The sequence below is a fragment of the Neoarius graeffei genome, chromosome 17, assembly GCF_027579695.1.
Source record: "Neoarius graeffei isolate fNeoGra1 chromosome 17, fNeoGra1.pri, whole genome shotgun sequence".
NCBI lineage: Eukaryota > Metazoa > Chordata > Actinopteri > Siluriformes > Ariidae > Neoarius > Neoarius graeffei.
In genome coordinates, this window is record NC_083585.1 from 31373167 (window position 1) to 31398469 (window position 25303).

General features: G+C 41.4%; 1 protein-coding gene across 1 annotated transcript in view; it reads right to left on the reverse strand.

Moving 5' to 3' along the window:
* rpa1 (replication protein A1) overlaps positions 1–19768 on the reverse strand; it is a 92661-nt gene extending 72893 nt beyond the window's left edge. Inside the window, exons 1-5 of the mRNA XM_060944002.1 lie at positions 19609–19768; positions 16050–16097; positions 12447–12525; positions 11360–11468; positions 6851–6939 (exon numbers count right to left, since the gene is read on the reverse strand). Coding sequence (XP_060799985.1) covers positions 6851–6939; positions 11360–11468; positions 12447–12525; positions 16050–16097; positions 19609–19641 — 358 coding nt within the window. The 5' untranslated portion in view covers positions 19642–19768. The remainder of the gene's footprint in view (positions 1–6850; positions 6940–11359; positions 11469–12446; positions 12526–16049; positions 16098–19608) is intronic.
* Between the last annotated feature and the right edge of the window lie 5535 nt (positions 19769–25303).

The window sequence follows — 25303 nt, forward strand, 5'->3', positions numbered from 1 at the left end:
GTTTTAAAACATGGATTTTGGCTGTAAAATTGCAGTTTTAATTTGTTTTTTTTGCTGCTGCGCGCGCTCTAACGTCTAGAGTGGAGGGGCTCCTTATGACGTCATCACTCCCATTCATTTCAATGGCACGGAATTTTACCGAAAAACAGGAAAACCGGACGAACGACAAGGTTTAGTGCAACCATTTTAACAAGCACACCATTCCACATCGGGCCCTACGTTTCAGCGTTGGAACGGTGTCTCCATCTCAAAAGCCCTAGGAGGAGTAGTGGATCCAAAAAACGGGTGAAAACGAATAATAATAAAAATAAAACTTAAGAACAATAGTGTGCTTTCTCAAGCACACTAATAAAACTTAAAGGTCTCCTTGCATCATTTTTTCATTAATTGTGCGGTGGTCTCTAGTATGAATGAATGCCCTGTGAGCCGGTTTTGGTGAAAAAAAAATGCTGTGGTTCTCCTGTTTCAGGCTGTTCTAGTTTGCTAGAGGAGCAGGTGGTGGGAGAGCGACAGGATTTCAGCTCTTACTCATTAATATTCATGACATGTAAACGTGTTATCTCTGATTGGCTAACAGCACTGTGACGCTACCTCCAGTGAGTCAGAACAAGAGGATGTGGGTGTCTTACTATGGCGAGAGAGAAGGAACAAACCGCGAAGGGAAAAATACCGCGCGCTGTCGTCATTAAGGTGCGACGCGAGGAAATAAGAAAAATTCAACAAATGTTTGGGTTTTTACTGAACAAACAAACGAATAAAATGAACGAGTGACTTATAAAAAAAAGAATGTGGGTGTCTGTAAAAACTGTTTTGATTGGCTATTATGGTCTCGACGTTGATGTTTTGACCAATAACAACGTAGATAACACGAATTTTACATCACATTCAACGAGATTTAAATGAGACTAAAGATGGCGACTTACAAATAATGTGTAAACATTGTTGGAGTTAATAAAGTTTGAACAGCATGAAGGAGCATACCCCAACCCCCCGAAATTAATAAAAAAAATTCTCAGCGGATTTGGCATAATATAAAAAGGTCGTTTTTTACTCAGAAAAAGCGAAAAACTCTCATCCCTGCCTAGCTTGTGACCATGTCATGCATGCTAACGTGGAGAATATGAACATGCTATTTTGTAACAAAAACCTTCGAACAAAAAGTTCATGTTGTACTTGCAGCTTGTGAGCTGGTGGTCGATCGTCTTGACAGCACAGATCCAGGGATTAAATGCAACCTCGAAGCAAAACCACTACTGAAGGCACCGAAGTTTGGAAAGTCACTGTGGTTGAAATGATCAGAACACAGTACTAACGCTGCATTATACTTCACTGGTGGTGTTCCAAAGATAAATTCCAACCATTTATTCTTCACCTCTTCTATCTTGGGCAAGAAATGCAACGTTGATGTCTTACTGCCACAAATAACACAGGCACGAACTTGTTCAGACATGTTTTCAACTTGCTGTTAGGTCCTTTTCGTTAGCTACTGACGAGATGGGCTCTGCTCAGTGTTGCCAGATACTGCTGATGCTTTCCAGCCCAAAATATGTTCAAATCCGCCAAAATGCACTTAAAACCGCCCAATCTGGCAACACTGGCTCTGCTATCTCTCCTTGCGCTTAAATCAGAACTTCCTTCCCGTGGGCGGTCGCAAGCCAAGGTGGGCGAGGCCATGAATACTAATTTACGAAGTGACGCAAGATCGTATGGCTTTTTCAGATTCGCTCATTTTTCCGACCATTTTCTTTCATAAGCTAATACAGGGAATTACATTTTCACATGCAGTATGCATATGCAACTCGGAGTGAACTATGGTATTTCAAAAAGAGCCAGTATTAAACATTTTTGGTGGAAGGGCACCTTTAAGAACAATAGTGTGCTTTTGCAAGCACACTAATTAGGAGGCATGATGCAGCGTTCTCCGGGGGCCATCCAATATGGATCACAGAAGAGGACAAACTGATAGCCTGCACACCCAGGTTAAGCAGATTACAGATCTGGGCCATTAGTTTTTCATTCACAGACGCCTGCTGGACAAGTGGGTTCAGTGAGCTGTTCATATAATGGTCACAATTGTTTTGCCTTTAAAAAAAAAAAACCCGCAGTTTGATGCATGTACTGAAAATTTATTATATTGCACAAAGCTACTTCCGGTAAAATTGTGTGCTCTGATTGGTTCCTTGGCAGGCAGAATTTTCCCGTAATACCCGTGGGCAATTACAGACTTTCTTTCCAAGGCGCTGTCTTTCAATGTTGCTAAATAAATAAATAAATGGAATCAAAAATGGCACAGGGCTCGAAATTCACGGTGGTCCGGTCGCCCGAGGCGACTCAATTTGTCATTTGGCGGGTGATTCCTGTCACTAGGCAGCCCGGCTGGCTAGTTGAAAATAAAAAATATATATGAAGCGAAGGTTCAGACTAGGGCTGTGAGATATATCGAATATACTCGATATATCTCCGAAAATTCTGTGTGAGATACATATAATTATTATATCGTAACTATTGAGTATTTTATGGTCATCTGCCGACTTGCGTTTGTTTCGTGTTTGTTGCATTTATTTAAAACCTTTTCCGGTGGTTTTCTCTCTGTCCCTCAGGCAGTAACGTGAGAGGCTGCCTAAGGGTAAAAAAAAAAAAAAAAACAATAACGTCACGCACTCGCCAACCAATCCCGGGCGACATCTCGGTGCTGAAAGGAACTTGTGGGAAGATTTCCTAGTTTCGGTTTACAGCGCTGACTCAGTTCATGCAATTGCTGGTGTTGCATAGGCTACCGTGTAAGCTCTGTCAATTTCAGCGACAAATTAAAAATGGAAGCGGACGAATTGGTTCCTAAAAGAACTAGTAAGGGGCCAGTCATCTGGCATTTTTTGGATATCGCGAGGAGGACGTGGAGCAGCAAATGCCAGTTTGTGAAGTGTGCAAAAAAAAAAAAAAAAAAACAGTATCAAAATCATACCTGCCAACCTTGGAAAAAAATTTTGAGTAGCAACTTATCGCGGCGGTGCAGCGCAGCACGGCGTGAGGTCAGGCACATTTGCTGATCAGTATTGATTGTAATGAGGGAGCATGTGAACAATGCATTACTAAGCACAGAGTTCCCACTCACCACCATATCTAGTTATTCAACATACAAGTAGACTATGAAGAAAACAAGAACTCTTAATGAAAAGGCATGAATATATTTCCAATGCTTTCACCAAGACATTTGGCACAAGGCAACTTAAACTTAAAGATAAGGGATAAATGTACTGCCTTTGGCATATTGTGTCTTAAATACATTGGGAATTATAAACAACAAAGAATCCCAAATAGCATGCTATGTCCCTTTTGACATTTAGCATTATATTGTATAGTTCACAGAAAAACCAAAGGACTATAGCCTATGTCTTTTAAAACAGACGCCAGCAGTCTGCAAAATACACACACACACACACACACACACAATCCTTTTTTCATAAATTTAGTTTTGACCGTAAAAGAGAGTCTGTAGCTCCTTGCTACACTTTGAACTAGGCTACACTAAACATCGAAAGTGAATATTCCAGAGTACCTATATAAATATATATTTTTCAATATAAATATTTAGTAAATGCAAACTGATAACCACACTTACAGAAAAATTTACTGAAAATAAATTATAGGCTACTCTGGCCTATCCAATAACAGCCTTTATAATATTCATATTCACTGACCTGGCCTAATTTGGAAAAAATAATGGCCTATGTATATAAATGCAAGCATTTCTATGTTAGCAACATTATTACCTGCATTTCCTTGACGGCTAATGTCAAAATCATAATTGCACAGTGTGCAAAACGCATGATTAGGCAGTTTAGAGGGGCGGAGGCATGGCCATTGATCTTGATACTTCGTTAGGAACTTCTGAGGGGCATAGACTCGCTTCTTTTTAGATTTGCTTCCCTCTCTCTGTCAGTATCCTCATCTGACGTCGTGTATTATTAACTGCAAGGCACACACATACACAAACACACATCATCCACCACACGCACTTACGGTACGTGAAAACACGGTGCGCTACTTATTGAATCTCACATGCACGAGTAGCCTAGTTCAGAAGATTTTAACGCGTCTATCGGTTGACTGGATGGAAACGTCAGTAGGCTACTACAGTATATTTTCACTTTAGGCTATGCAATATTTTTTGGATTGAGAAGCCTGGGTCAAATATCAAAACAAGCTGGAACAAATATTTCCTTCAGATAAGGCGGAACACTGTGCTTTGAACTATGACGTTAGGACGGGTGTCCACAATACCCTTGCCCTGCCCATTTACCTTCGAAACGGTGTTTAGCAACGTCCTCCCTTGTAAAACCAGTCACAGTATGAAGATCGACCGAGAGGGATGAAAATCAATTTCGTTACTTTCGTTTTGACGGCTCCTCGGCTCTCCGCTTAGCCTCATAGCCTAGGCCTATTTGAAGAGTTTAAAACTAGCGCTGTGATTGGTCGAAGTCTTCTTTTCTCTACAGGTTGCTGGTCAATGCGGTTACACCCATAGACGAGTTACCTAGTGCGCGAATGCACAGACAGTTGAACCGGAATATTAAAGATCTTTGAACTCAAAGCCATCAATGGCTTTTTGCGTATTTTGAAGTGTTAAATCGTAGCAGCGTAGTTTGATGTCTAAATGCGTATCTGCTACGCAAAATGCGTAAAGGTTGGCAGGTCTGCAAAATACTCGGGTCTTGAAATAAATGCACATTAGTCATGAACAATGGTAACTACTCTCGTGTTATTTTTGACAGAAGTAAAATTCATACATGAACAAATTTTGGCGAGTTGATTTTCTGTTTGGCTAGTTACTTTGGAAGGTAACTAGTCTGGCTGGCTGGTGAAAAAAATATATGAATTTCGAGCCCTGTGGCAGAAACACAAAAGACAAACAAAAAAGTCAGAGTCATTCAAGAAAGGAGCAACGGGAGCATTCAGAAACTGCTAACAGAAATTCAGTTTTGAAACCATTAGCTGTTTATTGCATGCGTGACTCAACTACGTTACAAATATAACGTGACTGAAAGCAGCGTCACACCTCATTATAATGACTATCGATTTTAATCTTAGAAATAACTAGAACTGTGAGTAGACTCTCTATAGAATACCCCGCTTGTCAAAATTCATCAAACCGTTTAGGAGTTGCGCTTACGTGCCTGTCATCATATATTGCCATGTGGAAGGGAATTAGTTGAATTATCTCCCCTTTGAAAGATCGGAGCAGGATCATTTCCCTTCATACACATTTTCAGGTAGTATACTGCAACTGTGTAAAGTTTTATCGAAAGCCAAACCGTTTAGAAGTTGCGCTTACAAGACACATGGACAGACGCACAGGGTGATAGTACCCCCCAAACTTTCTTTGTGGGGGTTATTTAAAAAAAAAAGAAAAAGGGAGCCATATAATAAACTCTTTATTAATCTTACTTGCTTGGTCTTGACGGAAAAATATCAGACCTCTGTCTTTTTGTACTGTCAAGACTAGGGCTGTAACGATACACCCAACTCACGATTCGATTCGTATCGCGATTTTTGACCCACGATTCGATACACCCACGATTTTTTAAAATGTTTTTTTAAAGTAGTAAATTTGACTTATTAACATTTACTTACTTACATTAACTATTTAATAACAAATAATTCAGACCACTGCAGAGAATGAGTAATATGTATGCAAAAATGAACAAATGTATATCCAAAGACTGTTTTATTTCTCAAAATAATACTGTTGAGCCGGAAGCTCTGTTTTTTTCTCGGTTCTGAAAAAGGTCATTTTCCCAAATCGTGTAAATCCGTTAAGATTTTTTTTTTGGGGGGGGGGGGGGGGGGGGGGGAATAGGGGTGGCTCTCTCACTGTCTCACTCTCATGGGGCCAATGATTTTCTGTGATCGCGGAAAACAGATGGAAATTACGGAATTTTTTATAGTGAAACATTGCTCGCGTGTCAAAATGTAACTGCCGCAGAAGGCTTCCGCCCAAGCAGATGCTCAGTGTTGCCGGATACTGTAATGTTTTCCACCCCAAAAGATGTTCAAAACCAGCCAAAAAGCACCTAAAACCGCCCAATCTGGCAACACTACATGCCTTTCCGGTCAAGTGATTGTGATTGGCTTGTGGCACACCTAGCCAGCCAATGAGCTGCTTGTTTACAGATTCGCTCCCCGCGTCGCAACTAGAATGGCGACCGCTTAAAAGAAATGAATGCTCTGCCAGTGGCGAGTGTGGACGTTGCGTGACTCGCAGAAGATTGTCGCAGGTCGGCGAAAAAACGACTTACTAATAGATATAAAAAATAAAAGTAATTTAAGTAAGTCTCATCTCATCTCATTATCTGTAGCCGCTTTATCCTGTTCTACAGCGTCGCAGGCAAGCTGGAGCCTATCCCAGCTGACTACGGGCGAAAGGCGGGGTACACCCTGGACAAGTCACCAGGTCATGTAATTTAAGTAAGTTTAAAATGTAATTTAAATAAAAAGTATTCATAAATTGAAGTTTGGAAGCGTCTCTGTTTTTGGGCTGAGGAGAAGTTTGAAAGGGTGTACCGCGATTCTGCCTTCTTGTATCACGACACGGATCGTGGCTCTGCATATCGCGATTTCAATACGCATATTGTTACAGCCCTAGTCAAGACCTCAGTCTGATATTTTCCCATAAAGACCGCACACTTGGTTAATAAGTGGTGAGTAACCCATTCCATGTGGTTCATATGTCTATGATGGATAAATTTATGATTCATCCACCACTGTATGAACTGCAGTGATGTTTATCAACCAGTAACATAACCCAAGCAGCCAAACAACTTTCCTAGTTTCCCCAGTTGTGTGTACTCACCCTCCACATAAGGAGTTGGGTCTCCTATTTTCCCTGCCACCTGATCCGCAGGTTTAATCACCTCCAAGTCCAGAATAATAACCACAGTGCTATGGCATAGAAACAAACATGCATCCATTCAGAACAGAATATAACTAGACAATTACATCCTCATAAATCTGAAATAAATACGCTGCATAAACAACAACTCAGTTTTTGATAATCTCGGACCATGGTTCTCAAAGTAGGGTCCTTAAAGCATTGTCAGTGACTTAAAATTCCTGTTAAAATTCCTCAAAATTATATTTACTGCCATGTTCCTTTAGTTATTAGGGTATTGAACTTAAATTGAATTAGTTCAATTGAAACCTCAGTTTAAAAAAAAAAGCAGGTTTAGAAATAATGATCAATTTGAACTTAGTGATCATTTCAATAAAATCTACTTTGTGAGTGGAAAGTTTTAATCTGCAGTCACAGACCTAGCAAAACATTTTAGCAGATTAGAACAAGTCCTGAGCATTTCTAACAAAACGGATCAAATTTTTTTTTTTTTTTTGGGGGGGGGGGGGGGGGGACAGGCCGGACGTCAACTAATCCCCCCCAACATGAACCAGCTGGGGTTCTGTAGCAGACTGGCTACTACAGACAATCACATGCATCAAAATCAATTATTTATCTGAAGGCAGCTCATTCAGAAAAGGTAATTTCCAAAAAAAAAAAAAAAAGTCAGTCATGATATAATTAGTAATGTTTAAACAGTAAAAGGCAATTGTTACCGCTGTTTACACTGCGATTTCAGCAGTCTTTTAAGATTATTACTTGCAACACTGTACAGGTTGATTCAAAGCATGCAACGATAAATTGCAATACAAATTTATGACTAATCAAATCAATGATATTAAAGGAACAGTCCACCGTACTTCCATAATGAAATATGTTCTTCTCTGAATTGAGACGAGCTGATCCGTACCTCTCCGAGCTTTGCGCGACCTCCCAGTCAGTCAGACGCGCTGTCACTCCTGTTAGCAATGTAGCTAGGCTCAGCATGGCCAATGGTATTTTTTGGGGCTGTAGTTAGATGCGACCAAACTCTTCCATGTTTTTCCTGTTTACATAGGTTTATATGACCAGTGACATGAAACAAAGTTCAGTTACACAAATTGAAATGTGGCGATTTTCTATGCTATGGAAAGTCCGCACTATAATGACAGGCGTACTAACACCTTCTGCGCGCTTCGGCAGCGCATTGATACCTTCACTCCTGTTTTCCCCCTCTCCCCGCCCCCCTGACTAGACTGTGTTCCAAAGAGTGCAGGCTACTTGTCTTGGTGGTCACGTTGGTTGTATTGACAGAAGTTGGGGGGGTGGGGGAGAGAAAAAAAAAAACAGGAGTGAAGGTATCAATGCGCTGTCGAAGCGCGCAGAAGGTGTTAGTACGCCTGTCGTTATAGTGCGGACTTTCCATAGCATAGAAAATCGCCACGTTTCAATTTGTGTAACTGAACTTTGTTTCATGTCACTGGTCATATAAACCTATGTAAACAGGAAAAACGTGGAAGAGTTTGGTCGCATCTAACTACAGCCCCAAAAAATACCATTGGCCATGCTGAGCCTAGCTACATTGCTAACAGGAGTAACAGCGCGTCTGACTGACTGGGAGGTCGCGCAAAGCTCGGAGAGGTACTAGCTGTAATTGTGTTTGGAGAGCAGCAGGTACGTACGCCACGCGGGGGTAGGTGGGTGTCAAAATGAGAAACGGACGTTGTGCGATTGACTGTACAAATAGATTTAACAAGAAATTGGAGTTTTGTTTTGTTTTTAAACAGACTACCAAAAGCTAAAGAAATGTGAAGAAAAATGAAGGTAGTACAAATGTTCATAAAAAGTTTATTAAGAAAAGGCCCATTTTATATTAACTTGTTCACTTTTAATAAAAGGAATATTTTTAGTTAATAGGCTATATTTTTATTCCAACCTTTACAAATGTGCATAAATAATTATTGAGGGTTATTAAGAAAATGAAAAAGGATTTTTATTTCAATAAAAGGAATATTTAAGTTGATAAAGAATAGGAAAATGAGTGTTGCAGTTTTTTTGGGTAATAAAATTCTTAAAAATTTTTTTCAAAAAACACAACAGGAAAATCGAATTATGAACCCAATATCGTGAACTGAATCATGCGAATTGTAAAATGCCTAGCTGAGTCCAATAAAATCTTGAGAACATTCTACATTAGACTGTGATAACGTTGTCCATGTAGAAAATCACTACAATCTGCTCATTTGCTTCATCAATTAGCTCGATCCCGGCTCGTTCAGAAAACGAAGCCCAAAATATGTTCAAAAAGTGAGTTTGAATTAAGAGTTTAATTGTTTTTCTTGCCCATTAGCATGCTTCACTCAGATTTTCCCCTTGCTACTACCATATTGTAGCGGTCGGTCACGCAAGTTATACAGAATTTTATACCATCTTCCTATTGGTGGCTTTGAGAAGAGCATCATAGCAGCAGCCATGCTGAGATTTAATTTTTTTTTCTTTTTTCCAGACACTGCCAGAACCTTCCTGTCAGCTGTGTTTGGTCTCACTGGCACCAATTTGGCTGCTGGTGAGCAGCATGACATATTATGTGCTCCAAGACTGCAGATCTCAGCTAATCACCAAAGAGTACTTTTTATGGATTTGCAGTGGCGGGGGGGGGGAATAGTAATAAAAATAAATACAACCCCGATTCCAAAAAAGTTGGGACAAAGTACAAATTGTAAATAAAAACGGCATGCAATAATTTACAAGTCTCAAAAACTGATATTGTATTCACAATAGAACATAGACAACATATCAAATGTCAAAAGTGAGACATTTTGAAATTTCATGCCAAATATTGGCTCATTTGAAATTTCATGACAGCAACACATCTCAAAAAAGTTGGGACAGGGGCAATAAGAGGCTGAAAAAGTTTAAGGTACAAAAAAGGAACAGGTGGAGGACCAAATTGCAACTCATTAGGTCAATTGGCAATAGGTCATTAACATGACTGGGTATAAAAAGAGCATCTTGGAGTGGCAGCGGCTCTCAGAAGTAAAGATGGGAAGAGGATCACCAATCCCCCTAATTCTGCGCCGACAAATAGTGGAGCAATATCAGAAAGGAGTTCGACAGTGTAAAATTGCAAAGAGTTTGAACATATCATCTACAGTGCATAATATCATCAAAAGATTCAGAGAATCTGGAAGAATCTCTGTGCGTAAGGGTCAAGGCCGGAAAACCATACTGGGTGCCCGTGATCTTCGGGCCCTTAGACGGCACTGCATCACATACAGGCATGCTTCTGTATTGGAAATCACAAAATGGGCTCAGGAATATTTCCAGAGAACATTATCTGTGAACACAATTCACCGTGCCATCCGCCGTTGCCAGCTAAAACTCTATAGTTCAAAGAAGAAGCCGTATCTAAACGTGATCCAGAAGCGCAGACGTCTTCTCTGGGCCAAGGCTCATTTAAAATGGACTGTGGCAAAGTGGAAAACTGTTCTGTGGTCAGACGAATCAAAATTTAAGTTCTTTATGGAAATCAGGGATGCCGTGTCATTCGGACTAAAGAGGAGAAGGACGACCCAAGTTGTTATCAGCGCTCAGTTCAGAAGCCTGCATCTCTGATGGTATGGGGTTGCATTAGTGCGTGTGGCATGGGCAGCTTACACATCTGGAAAGACACCATCAATGCTGAAAGGTATATCCAGGTTCTAGAGCAGCATATGCTCCCATCCAGACGACGTCTCTTTCAGGGAAGACCTTGCATTTTCCAACATGACAATGCCAAACCACATACTGCATCAATTACAGCATCATGGCTGCGTAGAAGAAGGGTCCGGGTACTGAACTGGCCAGCCTGCAGTCCAGATCTTTCACCCATAGAAAACATTTGGCGCATCATAAAACAGAAGATACGACAAAAAATACCTAAAACAGTTGAGCAAGTAGAATCCTACATTAGACAAGAATGGGTTAACATTCCTATCCCTAAACTTGAGCAACTTGTCTCCTCAGTCCCCAGACGTTTACAGACTGTTGTAAAGAGAAAAGGGGATGTCTCACAGTGGTAAACATGGCCTTGTCCCAACTTTGAGATGTGTTGTTGTCATGAAATTTAAAATCACCTAATTTTTCTCTTTAAATGATACATTTTCTCAGTTTAAACATTTGATATGTCATTTATGTTCTATTCTGAATAAAATATGGATTTTGAAACTTCCACATCATTGCATTCCGTTTTTATTTACAATTTGTACCTTGTCCCAACTTTTTTAGAATCGGGGTTGTAAAACAACAATAATAATAATGCAAAAAAAAAAATCATACAGTGTAAAGCCAGCTTTAGTTGCTTAGTTACACAACTGGTGCTTTACAAATTTAGCTGAACACCCTGCAGTCTAGGAAACCTCAGACTACACATTCTTTATGTTAATAGCTGCTTAAGGTCATGAGTAAGTACAATATAAATCAGGAGTCCCAAAGTGAAAAATATGCCCTGACCGTCCATCTTTAAGAACATTGGTGACACTTTTCTTCAGTAAGCAGACACAGTTGGGAGCTACAAGGTTTTGTTCAGCCAGGGAGTTCAGCGGCGTGGCGAGCATGAAGGCTGTACACAGAAAGAAATCAAACAAGATTAAACAGCGACACATTCATCTCTCACTAAAAAAATAAAAACTGGCATCAATCTCGGCTCACATCTATAGCCCGTGTGTGTCTGCCAGAGAAAGTAATTAAGATGCAGCACAGCTGTGCTTCTTAATGGGTAATGAAACTGCTCTGTAACTTATGCATGAGTTTGCATGCCATTAACACTTTTACAACTGACTAAATTAATTACAGGAAAGGGTGCTTTTTTGTGATGCTTTTCCCTGTCCATTCGCACACTTTGATCATTTTAAACAGTCCCTCCACAGCAGCATGCCTGTCTTCTGATGCATTAATCTCCGTGCATGTGTGCGCAAAAAAAAAGAGGTCTTCCTGTGCCACGATTCAGCCTTGTTATATTACCAAGTAATATATGTACAGATGTGTGCCTGTCTAGTTATAAAAGAAAGCCACAATGAGGCACATATTTACAGCATATAACCAAAACTCAACACCCGGTCTCGGGTGGCATGGTGGTGTAGTGGTTAGCGCTGTCGCCTCACAGCAAGAAGGTCCGGGTTCGAGCCCCGTGGCCGGCGAGGGCCTTTCTGTGCGGAGTTTGCATGTTCTCCCCGTGTCCGCGTGGGTTTCCTCCGGGTGCTCCGGTTTCCCCCACAGTCCAAAGACATGCAGGTTAGGTTAACTGGTGACTCTAAATTGAGCGTAGGTGTGAATGTGAGTGTGAATGGTTGTCTGTGTCTATGTGTCAGCCCTGTGATGACCTGGCGACTTGTCCAGGGTGTACCCCGCCTTTCGCCCGTAGTCAGCTGGGATAGGCTCCAGCTTGCCTGCGACCCTGTAGAACAGGATAAAGCGGCTACAGATAATGAGATGAGATGAAACCGATCTCAAAATATGAACGCCTCGACTCAAAATCTAAGAAACAATCATCAGTGAGGGTGGGGGAAAAAAAAAAAAAAGGTACAACAGGAAAACTTACAGGACATGGTGTGAAGGCCATCGCTCATCATGAGACGGAAGCGAACTGGTCCACTGCCCGACTCAAGCCTTCGAATATTCTACAGATAGCAAAAAGTGCTTAACTTTTACCATCATATATATCTGAGAATCCTGCCAATTTAAAACCACTGATATCCATTCTGTGCAATCATCACAACCAGGATGGCTGAATTATAGGTTTATGATCAGAGTTAAAATTGTGTTGTTGTATCCACATCGCAATGCAGAGGAGGGGTTTCTCAGAGACTGGCATTTTTAGCTTTCTGATAAATTCTAGTTTGATTCATGCAACACTGGCTCGAGTACACGTTCATGTCACATGCAAGTACGAAGGTGGACAGCTACACTCGCCGTCTGCTTTATTAGGAACACTTGTACATTCATGCAGTTATCTAAAATCAGCCAATCAAATGGCAGCAGCACATTACATAAAACCATGCAGATACAGGTGAGCAGAAAAACATCTCGGTGCGTACAAAGCATGACAGAAGTGGAGCCCAATGTGGTGGTTTTCTGGTGCAGCATCATCTACAACAGGGGTCACCAAACTACGGCCCGCGGGCCAGATCCGGCCCGCCACCCCCCTTTGACCGGCCCCCCAGCCCCTCTGCCCCCATCACTTGAACCGGCCCTATGAGGCAATCCCCAAAAGTGGTCATGGCCTATTTTTTTAAATTGCTTTTTGGCAAATAATAACAACATGTCTGCATCTTGTATTTTGTTGATTTTATCAATTAAAATTGATATTTAGTTATAAAATGAACTATTCATATTTTCCGAATTTTCGTCATATGCTCGCGATCAAGCAGTGACAGGCAGCGCACGCGCAGAGAACTGTCAGTGTTCAGGACACCAAAATGGCGAGCAGTAAGCGAAAAGCTGACAGAGAGTGCAGAGTTTTTAAAGAATAGTGGACCACCGATTATTTTTTCGTTCAGTGTAAGGACCGTGCAGTTTGTCTTGTATGTAAAGAAAGTGTGCCGGTTTTCAAAGAATATAATCTGCGTCGTCACTACGAAACCCGCCACAAAGAGTATGCTAGTTTGCGAGGGCAAACAAGAGAAGACAGGATTCGGAGGATGAAATGCGGACTGGCTGCACAACAGAATGTATTCCTTCCCCAAACCCAGATCAACCAGGCTGCTGTCCGAGCTGGCTATAAGGTAGCTCACCTACTAGCTACCCATGGAAAGCCGTTTACTGATGGGGACTTTGTTAAAGTATGCATGCTTGCTGTGGCCGAGGAGGTGTGTCCCGACAAGAAGGATGCGCGCAACGCGGCAAGTCTCGCCGCACCTACTATGACCAGGCGAACCGAAGATTTGGGGGACAACGTGTATGACCAGCTGAATGAGAAAGCGTCAGAATTCGAGTTTTTTGCTTTGGCCATGGATGAAAGCAATGACGTGCAGGACACAGCACAACTGCTGTGATCTATTGCTCATATGATTATAATTTCACTGTTTTTTAAAATGTATTTATTTTATAGGCCTATTTATTTGACCTTTATTAAGTGCTGCATACAATTATTATTTATATTATTAATAATATCAACAGGCCTACCTACAATTTATAATTTTCCACTCACCTTTGCCAGTGTCAATCACCTCAACTAGGCAGATGTTTCTTACCTTAACAGCTTTGATATTATTTTTATTAGAAAATAAATAAATGGAATATCTGTGGTATTTCAAATTAAAACAAAGTGTGAAGACTCGATTACTACTTTTGCAAACCACTAGTAAAGATAAACAAATATGTGCCAGGAATCAAGTGTGGATATAGTAGTGTGGGGATATAGTAGTGTGGGGATGGCCGTGCCAGGCTAGTAATCTCTACTACACAATGAGGCCTGCTGGTGGTCATATTTGTCTGGGTCATACAATTCTGTGATATAGCTGACCCGACCCCGGCCCCCATCACAGTCAGGAACGACAATGTGGCCCCCAGAGAAAAAAGTTTGGTGACCCCTGATCTACAACAAGGTTCAACATTTTGCAGAGGTGGACAGTAACGAAGTACATTTACTTGAGTACTGTATTTAAGTACACTTTGAGTATCTGTACTTTACTTGAGTATTTTTTTTTTAAACTTATGACTTCACTACATCTGAAAACACATATTGTACTTTTAACTCCAATACATTTCTGTCAAGGTCTTCGTTACTATGAAGCAGCTTTGAAAGTGGATGTTTTCTCTTTTCTTTTTTTTCTAAAACGTGCTTGTTTTTTCCACAGGTGACATTGAGACAGCTTATCAGTAAGCACTAGGGTCACATCATATCCATAGACTGTATAAAATCAATATCAATGATTTTTCCGCAGCATTATTTGAACACGATCAGTTGATGGCAGCATGGAAGGAGGCGGTTCTTCCGGGGAATGCACATGCACTCATGGCCAGACCTAGAACCCAGGTTTCGGTTTTCTGAAAGGAATAATGATTAGTTTCGTTTTAAATGCTTGCTGAAACTGAACCAAATCACAGCCTACAAAAACTCACCGTCTGACTTGCGTTTTATTCCAAGAGAAAGCTTGCAGTGAAGTTGTCTGTGCTTTTAGAGCTAGCGATAACGTTGCAATCGCTGTGCAGTCTGGTTAGTCAAATGACTTTCTATGGATTCACCCACCAAGTTGCCATCGCCTTGTCCACGGCTAACGTTAACACATAGCTAGTTAACTTGGACACTGTTAGTTAGCATGTAAAAACAGAGTTACGCTAAGATGAATAACATTAACTTATCTGAAGTCCTTTCAGAAATACATTTTAGCATAATCTTGCCAAATAAACAATGTAGAAATCTTTCTTTTCTAGTAACATTAGCTACCCAATATAAATTCGAGTTTGAAAAGAGTTTGCTAGCATGTCAGGTGGAGTTTCACTGACTAGCTAGCTTAACGTTAAACTACCATGATGCACAGTATGCGTTCATTTTGTGAATTCACGTTTCTGTCTTTGGTAACGGCATTAGGTTTTGTAAGCGTTGTGGCAATAATACAATAACGTGTTGACAGAAAATGTACTTTTAATACTTAAGTATTTTTAAAAGCAAGTGCTTTAACTTAAGTAAAAATTTGACTGGACAACTTTCACTTGTATCGGAGTAACATTTAACCAGCCGGATCTGTACTTTGACTTAAGTAATGAAGTTGGGTGCTTTGTCCGCCTCTGATATACTGTGAACACAGAGATGCTTTTCTGCTCACCATAGGTGTAATGAGTTTCTATATCCTTCCTGGCAGCTCAAACCAATCTGGCCATTTTCCTCTGACCTCTATCATCAACTAAGCATTTCCACCCACAGAACTGTCAATCACTCAATGCTTTTTGTTTTTCGCGCCATTCTGCGTAAACTCTAGAGCTCATCAGCGGTTCTGATGTGACCCATGTCACAGAAAAAGTGACCAATCACACTTTGAGATTAATAATAAGGTAAACAATCAAAAAGTTTAGACTGTATATTGTTCATTTACACATCTTTAGAATTTTTATAATATGCAACTCTCCTTGTGGAAATTATGCCTACAGCTATATGACCACACATTATACAAAAATCATGACCGTAGTGATAGGAGATACTCACAATCAACTGAAGGACTGGGTTTGTAACCTCATTACCTTTGATTAGGGCCTGAAACACAAGAACAAATGAAAATGTAACCAGTCAATAGCCAAGAATCAAGTCATCACCAAAGGAATCAATCTCCCAGCAAGTCAGCCATCTTAAACTACCGATGGCTGCTGAAGCTTATACAAAACCAGAATGCACAACGCTTTCTGAAATGCTACAATTAATGCACTGTTTTGAGTCAATTTTTTTTAAAGGTTTTATTCAAAATCAATCAATCCGTGGTTTGTTTGGAACTTACAACATAATTAGAATCTAATACAGATTGTAAATATACTACCTGAAGGTAAAATGCAGATAGTAAGCATCCATGACACTTACATGGTAATATTATTTGATCATGATTATTCCATGCCTCACAAGTCCAGGCATAACTGCCAAAAAATAAGGTTTCTAATAATTTTGTAAAATTTTCTGGCCACAACCTGATTGGCTCTCAGCACTTCTGCGTGTTCACACTTTACAGACGTTCACAGAATCTTTCAAATGTACTAAAAAGAGTTCTGCGTGTCTGGTTTCCATCAAATCGCACACTCCGATTGGCTCGCGAGCAGTCCGGAATCCTACGATCCGGACTGCGGTTATGGACCTTTGGCGACTCGCTCGTTCACAACAACAAACATAGTAGCAATTTTTTGTCAACATTTATTTTCGCATTTCTCAGTATAATAGCATTAATTTTAAAGCATGGATAGTGATAACGACAGTGTTCACAACGAAAGCACCTGGTTTTGTGTCACCTAGATCAAGTTTTTTATTTTTTGGAAAATTCTGAGCTGACGTAGCTTGTCAAAAAAAAATTTTGACAAGCTTGTAGCAGGTTTGTTCTAAATATGGTTTCCCTTTTGGGCGCTCTCATTTTCTGTTAGAATTTGGTAAAGAAAAAATATAATTATTTACCAGCTTCAGGTTGGTCCATATCGTGAAATACCGTGACCTCGGCCCAGAGGCCTCGGTCAGTGTTTTCAAGACCTCAGTCACGGCATTTCACGATACGGACCAACCTTAAAGCAGATACGCAGAACCATGGCCTCACTTTCTTTATAAAAATGCCTTGAGACCTCAAGAATGGCACAGGAATAGTTTTAAGCGTTAACAATAAATCTAATATAGTAATTTTTACAATTAAAGTGATTTATATAGGTAGCGGTCCGAGTGAATGACCTTGAGGTCGGTAACGTCACAGCAGGAAGTCTATCGCCCTCATCGCCATTTCCGCTATACTAAAACACAGAGCTGACTGCAACTCCGATCCTCCATTTTGAGCCAATTTATCGCCATGCCACAGAGATGTGTTTTTGGCCAGTGCAGCAATACGACAGAAGGTGGATTTACGTTGCATTCATGGCCCAAGAATGTTCAAACTGCAAAGACCTGGACACGTTTTGCAAGTTGTTCATGGGCACATTGGATGCCTATGAAGTGGTCTCTCCTCCGCTCTTCACATTTTACTGAAGACTCGTACGAGACCTCTGATCTGTTGAGGAGCGTTGGCTATAAGCCCGTATTGAAAGAGGGTGCAGTACCAACAATTAAAGAAAAACTACAAGAAAAGGAAAGTATTTATTTTTTAAAAAGGAAAGTGAGTTTAGTTGTCGGAGTGAGCCGAGGGTTGTTGCTAAAACCCGGGACAGGACATATCGCTCGGGCAGTGACCTCCCTACAGTTGTTGCTAAAACCGGTGACATCCCGTACCGTCCCGGGTTTTAGTAATTGCCTAAGCCGAGCAGTAATGACGGAGTACACAGTATGAAGAAAAGTGAATGAGTGGAGCAGCTGTCTGATTTCTAAACTGCCATCTCGCCCTTACATGGAAGTGAATGAACAGAGAACTGAATGAACAACTGAAAGTCAGATTGTTTCAAAAACAATCGGCCACAAGGTCGGCCTTCAAGAAGCGAGAACACAGACAGGTAAGCTCTGACTCTCATTTGGATAAAAAAAAAAAATCAAACACCTTGTTTACCTGCATTTAGATTAATACATGTAACTTGTGTGTTTAAGTTACCGGTATAAGATTTCATTTGCTTCAGAATGTGATTGTCTCAATTCATCTGATTATTTAATTAGCCTTTTACGTTTTATCAGTGAAAATGCATGCATGTACACATATCCTGCATAAGTTATAGCACCTATCCTGTTTTAATGAGAGTCAACCCACAATCAATGAAGTCAAATCAGTCTTATTTGAGCAAGTCAGTAACGGGATTTCTTACTTTCACCGTAAATGTTTATTTATATGACTTTGGTCTATAGCTGTCAAAGGCCTCGGCCTTAAAACCAGTTACCGCTGTGACGTCACGCACTCAGGGCTGGCTGGCTCAGCGGGGCAGTTCGAATGCCAACTGTGCGGTCGATTTTAACTCTCAAAAATATACACTACCGTTCAAAAGTTTGGGGTCACTTTGAAATTTCCTTATTTTTGAAAGAAAAGCACTGTTCTTTTCAATGAAGATGACTTTCAACTAATCAGAAATCCACTCTATCCATTGCTAATGTGGTAAATGACTATTCTAGCTGCAAATATCTGGTTTTTGGTGCAATATCTCCATAGGTGTATAGAGGCCCATTTCCAGCAACTCTCACTCCAGTGTTCTAATGGTACAATGGGTTTGCTCATTGCCTCAGAAGGCTAATGGAGGATTAGAAAACCCTTGTACAATCATGTTAGCACAGCTGAAAACAGTTGAGCTCTTTAGAGAAGCTATAAAACTGACCTTCCTTTGAGCAGATTGAGTTTCTGGAGCATCACATTTGTGGGGTCGATTAAATGCTCAAAATGGCGAGAAAAATGTCTTGACTATATTTTCTATTCATTTTACAACTTATGGTGGGAAATAAAAGTGTGACTTTTCATGGAAAACACTAAATTGTCTGGGTGACCCCAAACTTTTGAACGGTAGTGTATGTTTTTTTTAATTCCCATTTATGCAGCATACAAGAGTCAAGGATGGAGATACTATCCACTCAGAAATTTATTTAAAAATAAAGGTTCTGGGTATCTGCTTTAAGCTGGTAAATAATATACATCTCATGACATACAAATTAGATGATGTTACGTGTTGTGTGACGTCATCATGCAAGCTGGTGACATTTCAGCGCGCCCCCTAGCGGTCACGGTGGGGATTATTTTGTTTGTTTGTTTTTAGCTACTCCTGCATTACCTTGCAATACTTTTACTTCAACCCAAACCCTTATTGCTAGAAAAACAAAAGTATTGCAATTTCAAGTGAATTTCTATACTTTTGCAGAACTGCCTATATGCTAGCGGTGTGCATGTTCTTAGCAAACATTAAGGCCCAAAAAACTCTAATAAACATCTCATTATGAGCATTACAAAGGCAAAGATCACCATCCATAACCTAATGAGTGATTCATTCTCTCTCTCTCTCTCTCTCTCTTTAGTGTAGCGAGCTGTGCTCTATAACACAGAGCGGCCCTGATTCCGGGCCTGCCCTGATAACTCCGATATAAACACTGTTTACATTTCTCTCTCATGCACTCGGTCACGTACCTCAATGGCACCTTCTGTCAATTTAACAGTCATGACTTCAGAAATTCTCCTGCTTCAAAAATAAATCTCGTGTTATTGCAGAGCGTTTTGTTATGCTGTGACTCGTGGCGCCAACTTTCACTCAAAACGCGCCAAGCTTGCTACACTTCCGGTCAATTACGTCACTACCGGCAATGCATCAGCCCACGTGACCTCTTCTTCTTCTTTAAGGTACGGCGGTTGGCAAACCAACTTAAAGGTGCATTACCGCCACCCACTGGGCTGGAGTGTGGAACAGGAGAGAGATTAGATTAGATAAAACTTTATTGATCCTTTTGGGAGGGTGCCCTCAGGGAAATTAAGATTCCAGCAGCATCATTACAGATAAACAGAGAAAATAAATAAATAAAGCTTCCAGATAAATTAAAATAAATTCAGTATTTACATATACAAATATAAAAGAATAAGATACGGGGGGTGGTACGGTGGTGTAGTGGTTAGCGCTGTCGCCTCACAGCAAGAAGGTCCGGGTTCGAGCCCCGTGGCCGGCGAGGGCCTTTCTGTGTGGAGTTTGCATGTTCTCCCCGTCTCCGCGTGGGTTTCCTCCGGGTGCTCCGGTTTCCCCCACAGTCCAAAGACATGCAGGTTAGGTTAACTGGTGACTCTAAATTGAGCGTAGGTGTGAATGTGAGTGTGAATGGTTGTCTGTGTCTATGTGTCAGCCCTGTGATGACCTGGCGACTTGTCCAGGGTGTACCCCGCCTTTCCCCCGTAGTCAGCTGGGATAGGCTCCAGCTTGCCTGCGACCCTGTAGAACAGGATAAAGCGGCTACAGATAATGAGATGAGATGGGATATACAAATATAAAAGAATAAGATACGGGGGGCGGCACGGTGGTGTAGTGGTTAGCGCTGTTGCCTCACAGCAAGAAGGTCCGAGCGAGGGCCTTTCTGTGTGGAGTTTGCATGTTCTCCCCGTGTCCGCGTGGGTTTCCTCTGGGTGCTCCGGTTTCCCCCACAGTCCAAAGACATGCAGGTTAGGTTAACTGGTGACTTTAAATTGAGCGTAGGTGTGAATGTGAGTGTGAATGGTTGTCTGTGTCTATGTGTCAGCCCTGTGATGACCTGGCGACTTGTCCAGGGTGTACCCCGCCTTTCACCTGTAGTCAGCTGGGATAGGCTCCAGCTTGCCTGCAACCCTATAGAACAGGATAAAGTGGCTAGAGATAATGAGATGAGACGAGATAATAATAAAACCCTTATATTCTTTTAGCTAATTCTGAATCTTTCAGAAATTTGATAACGTGTGTTTATAGACCTGGAGAAGGCATACGATAGAGTGCCGAGAGATGAGTTATGGTATTGTATGATAAAGAGTGGAGTGAATGAGAAGTATATTAGAGTGGTGCAAGACATGTATGAGAACAGTGAAACAGCAGTGAGGTGTGCAGTTGGAACGACTGAATGGTTCAAGGTGAAGGTGGGACTCCATCAAGGATCTGCTTTGAGTCCTTTTTTGTTTGCCATAGTGATGGATAGCTTGACGGACGAAGTGAGGCAAGAGCATGGAACATGATGTTTGCGGATGATATTGTGATCTGTGGTGAAAGTAGAAAGGAGGTTGAGTTGGGTTTGTAGAGATGGAGGTATGCATTGGAACGAAGAGGAATGAAGGTGAGCAGTAGCAAAACAGAATACATGTGCATCAATGAGAAATGGGGATGAGAGTGTAGTGAAGATGCAAGGAGTAAAGAATAGTTGGTGAATTAAAGTACCTGGGGTCAACTGTGCAGGAAAGTGGGGGCTGCGATAGTGAGGTGAGAAAGAGAGTGCAGGCAGGGTGGAGCAGTTGGAGAAGGATTTCGGGAGTCATTTGTGATAGGAAAGTCCCAGCAAAAGTGAAAGGTAAGATGTATAAGACAGTAGTGAGACCAGCTGTGATGTATGGATTGGAGACCGTAACCTTAACAAAGAGACAGGAGGCAAAGTTGGAGGTGGCGGAGTTGAGGATGTTAAGGTTTGCGATGGGAGTGACGAGGTTGGACAGGATAAGGAACGAGCACATCAGAGGGACAGCACATGTGGAGAGCTTGGGAATTAAGCTAAGAGAGATGAGACTGAGATGGTATGGGCACATCCTGAGAAGAGATGCAGAGCATGTTGGAAGGAGAATGTTGAGGATGAAGCTGCCAGGCAAACAAAAACGAGGAAGGCCAAAGAGGAGATACATGGATGTGGTGAGAGAGGACATGAAAGTGGCAGGTGTGGTAGAGAAGGATGCGGAAGACAGGGAGCAATGAAAGATCCGCTGTGGCGACGCCTAATCGGGAGCAGCCAAAAGAAGAAGAAGAAGACATCTGACTTGATGCGCTCCCTAATAAACCAGATAAAGTGAAATTGTAATGATTAACCATTCTGAGAGATCTATAAAGCTCATTTCTTTCATGTTCATATTTCTTACAGTGAAGCATTATATGCTCTACTGATTCCGGATGGCTACAATATTCACAATTTCTGAGTTGGGTGTTTGCCTATTTTGTTAAGAGAATAGTTAACTCCTGTATGTCCAAGTCTTAATCAGGTGATCATGATGTCTTCTCTCCGACTCCTGCCCCCTATCCTTCCACTATCCATCCATCCATCCATCCATCCATCCATCATCTGTAGCCGCTTATCCTGTTCTACAAGGTTGTAGGCAAGCTGGAGCCTATCCCAGCTGACTATGGGCGAGAAGCGGGGTATACCCTGGACAAGTCGCCAGGTTATCACAGGGCTGACACATAGAGACAAACAACCATTCACACTCACAGTCAATTTAGAGCCACCAATTAATCTAACCTGCATGTCTTTGGACTGTGGGAGAAACCGGAGCACCTGGAGGAAACCCACACAGACACGAGGAGAACATGCAAACTCTACACAGAAAGGCCCCCGCCGGCTGCCTGTCCTGATAATTCCAATATAAGTACTGTTTACATTTATCTCTCATACACTCTGTCACGTACCTCAATGGCACATTTATCTTTCATGAGTCCTCGAACCCAGGACCTTCTTGCTGTGAGGGGACAGTACTAACCACTACACCACCGTGCCACCCCCAAACATATAATCCATCCATCCATCATCTTTAGCCGCTTATCCTGTTCGACAGGGTTGCAGGCAAGCTGGAGCCTATCCCAGCTCACTATGGGTGAGAGGCGGGGTACAACCATTCACACTCACATTCACACCTATGGTCAATTTAGAGCCACCAGTTAGCCTAACCTGTATGTCTTTGGACTGTGGGGGAAACCCACACAGACACGGGGAGAGCATGCAAACCCACACAGAAAGGTCCTCGCCGGCTGCTGGGCTCAAACCCAGAACCTTCTTGCTGTGAGGCAACAGTGCTAACCACTACGCCACCGTGCTGCCCCCAAACATATACTCAGTTTTTAAAAATAATACTTCCAAACTTATTAGACATGTTCTGGGCAATACTAGAGCGGTGGCTACAATTATCGACACCTTAACTATCTTTTGGCCATTGCAAAAGTAGAAAAGACTTTCAATATGTAAATTGTGCATGAACTCAAACTTCCAGTGGAAAAAAAAAGAGTTGATTCCCGATTACTTGGCGTATCAGATCACGTGACACCGTTCCACAATTATTGACACCTTTGTCCACAGTTATCGACACCTGGATGATTATTTATTTTAAAAACAAATCTGTATGTGGTATTAAGTTAACAAAACAGTTTTTATTTAAAATTTGTTTTACATCGACTTATATTTAGTACAAAAATATCTTTTAGATAAATATATGGATGTCGGTGCTTACGTAAATGAGGAAGTAATTCTCATCTCATCTCATCTCATCTCATTATCTGTAGCCACTTTATCCTGTTCTACAGGGTCGCAGGCAAGCTGGAGCCTATCCCAGCTGACTACGGGCGAAAGGCGGGGTACACCCTGGACAAGTCGCCAGGTCATCACAGGGCTGACACATAGACACAGACAACCATTCACACTCACATTCACACCTACGCTCAATTTAGAGTCACCAGTTAACCTAACCTGCATGTCTTTGGACTGTGGGGGAAACCGGAGCACCCGGAGGAAACCCACGCGGACACGGGGAGAACATGCAAACTCCACACAGAAAGGCCCTCGCCAGCCACGGGGCTCGAACCTGGACCTTCTTGCTGTGAGGCGACAGCGCTAACCACTACACCACCGTGCCGCCTGGAAGTAATTCTAATGTTTTTAAACAAATGAACACATAATGTTTAACCTGTGTCAGAAAATCTTTTTGTTCCACTTTCTAAGTATTTTTCGTAGCTCACATTTTGTTAATCATTCATCGTCGTTTGTATTAATTTCTTGTTTTGTAGTTTACCAATAAATGTCAACAGGCAACTGACATTGTAACCAGATGAAAATCCAGGTCAAAGGTCGCATGTCATTCCTCGAACAAAAATATAAAATGTCTCCTGCTATTGTAATATATGACAGATATTTACAACAAACTGTAAAAAAAAAATTTCTGAATGGAATATAAAAATCTGAATATTTCAAGCATGTAATTTTTTTATATGCTAGGAATTTACAGTGGTGGTTGAAAGTTTGTGAACCCTTTAGAATTTTCTATATTTCTGCATAAATATGACCTAAAACATCATCAGATTTTCACACAAGTCCTAAAAGTAGATAAAGAGAACCCAGTTAAACAAATGAGACAAAAATATTATACTTGGTCATTTATTCATTGAGGAAAATGATCCAATATTACATACACTATATTGCCAAAAGTATTCGCTCACCTGCCTTGACTCACATATGAGCTTAAGTGACGTCCCATTCCTAATCCATAGGGTTCAATATGACGTCGGTCCACCCTTTGCAGCTAGAACAGCTTCAACTCTTCTGGGAAGGCTGTCCACAAGGTTTAGGAGTGTGTTTATGGGAATTTTTGACCATTCTTCCAGAAGCGCGTTTGTGAGGTCACACGCTGATGTTGGACGAGAAGGCCTGGCTCTCAGTCTCCGCTCTAATTCATCCCAAAGGTGTTCTATCGGGTTGAGGTCAGGACTCTGTGCAGGCCAGTCAAGTTCATCCACACCAGACTCTGTCATCCATGTCTTTATGGACCTTGCTTTGTGCACTGGTGCACAGTCATGTTGGAAGAGGAAGGGGCCAGCTCCAAACTGTAAAAACAGTCTGCATGCCTAGGTGCTTGATTTTATACACCTGTGGCCATGGAAGTGATTGGAACACGTGATTCCGATAATTTGGATGGGTGAGCAAATACTTTTGGCAATATAGTGTATCTGTGAGTGGCAAAAGTATGTGAACCTTTGCTTTCAGTATCTGGTGTGACCCCCTTGTGCAGCAATAACTGCAACTAAATGTTTCCGATAACTGTTGATCAGTCCTGCACACCGGCTTGGAGGAATTTTAGCCCGTTCCTCCGTACAGAACAGCTTCAACTCTGGGATGTTGGTGGGTTTCCTCACATAAACTGCTCACTTCAGGTCCTTCCACAACATTTCGATTGGATTAAGGTCAGGATGTTGACTTGGCCATTCCAAAACATTAACTTTATTCTTCTTTAACCATTCTTTGCTAGAATGACTTGTGTGCTTAGGGTCGTTGTCTTGCTGCATGACCCACCTTCTCTTGAGATTCAGTTCATGGACAGATGTCCTGACGTTTTCCTTTAGAATTCGCTGGTATAA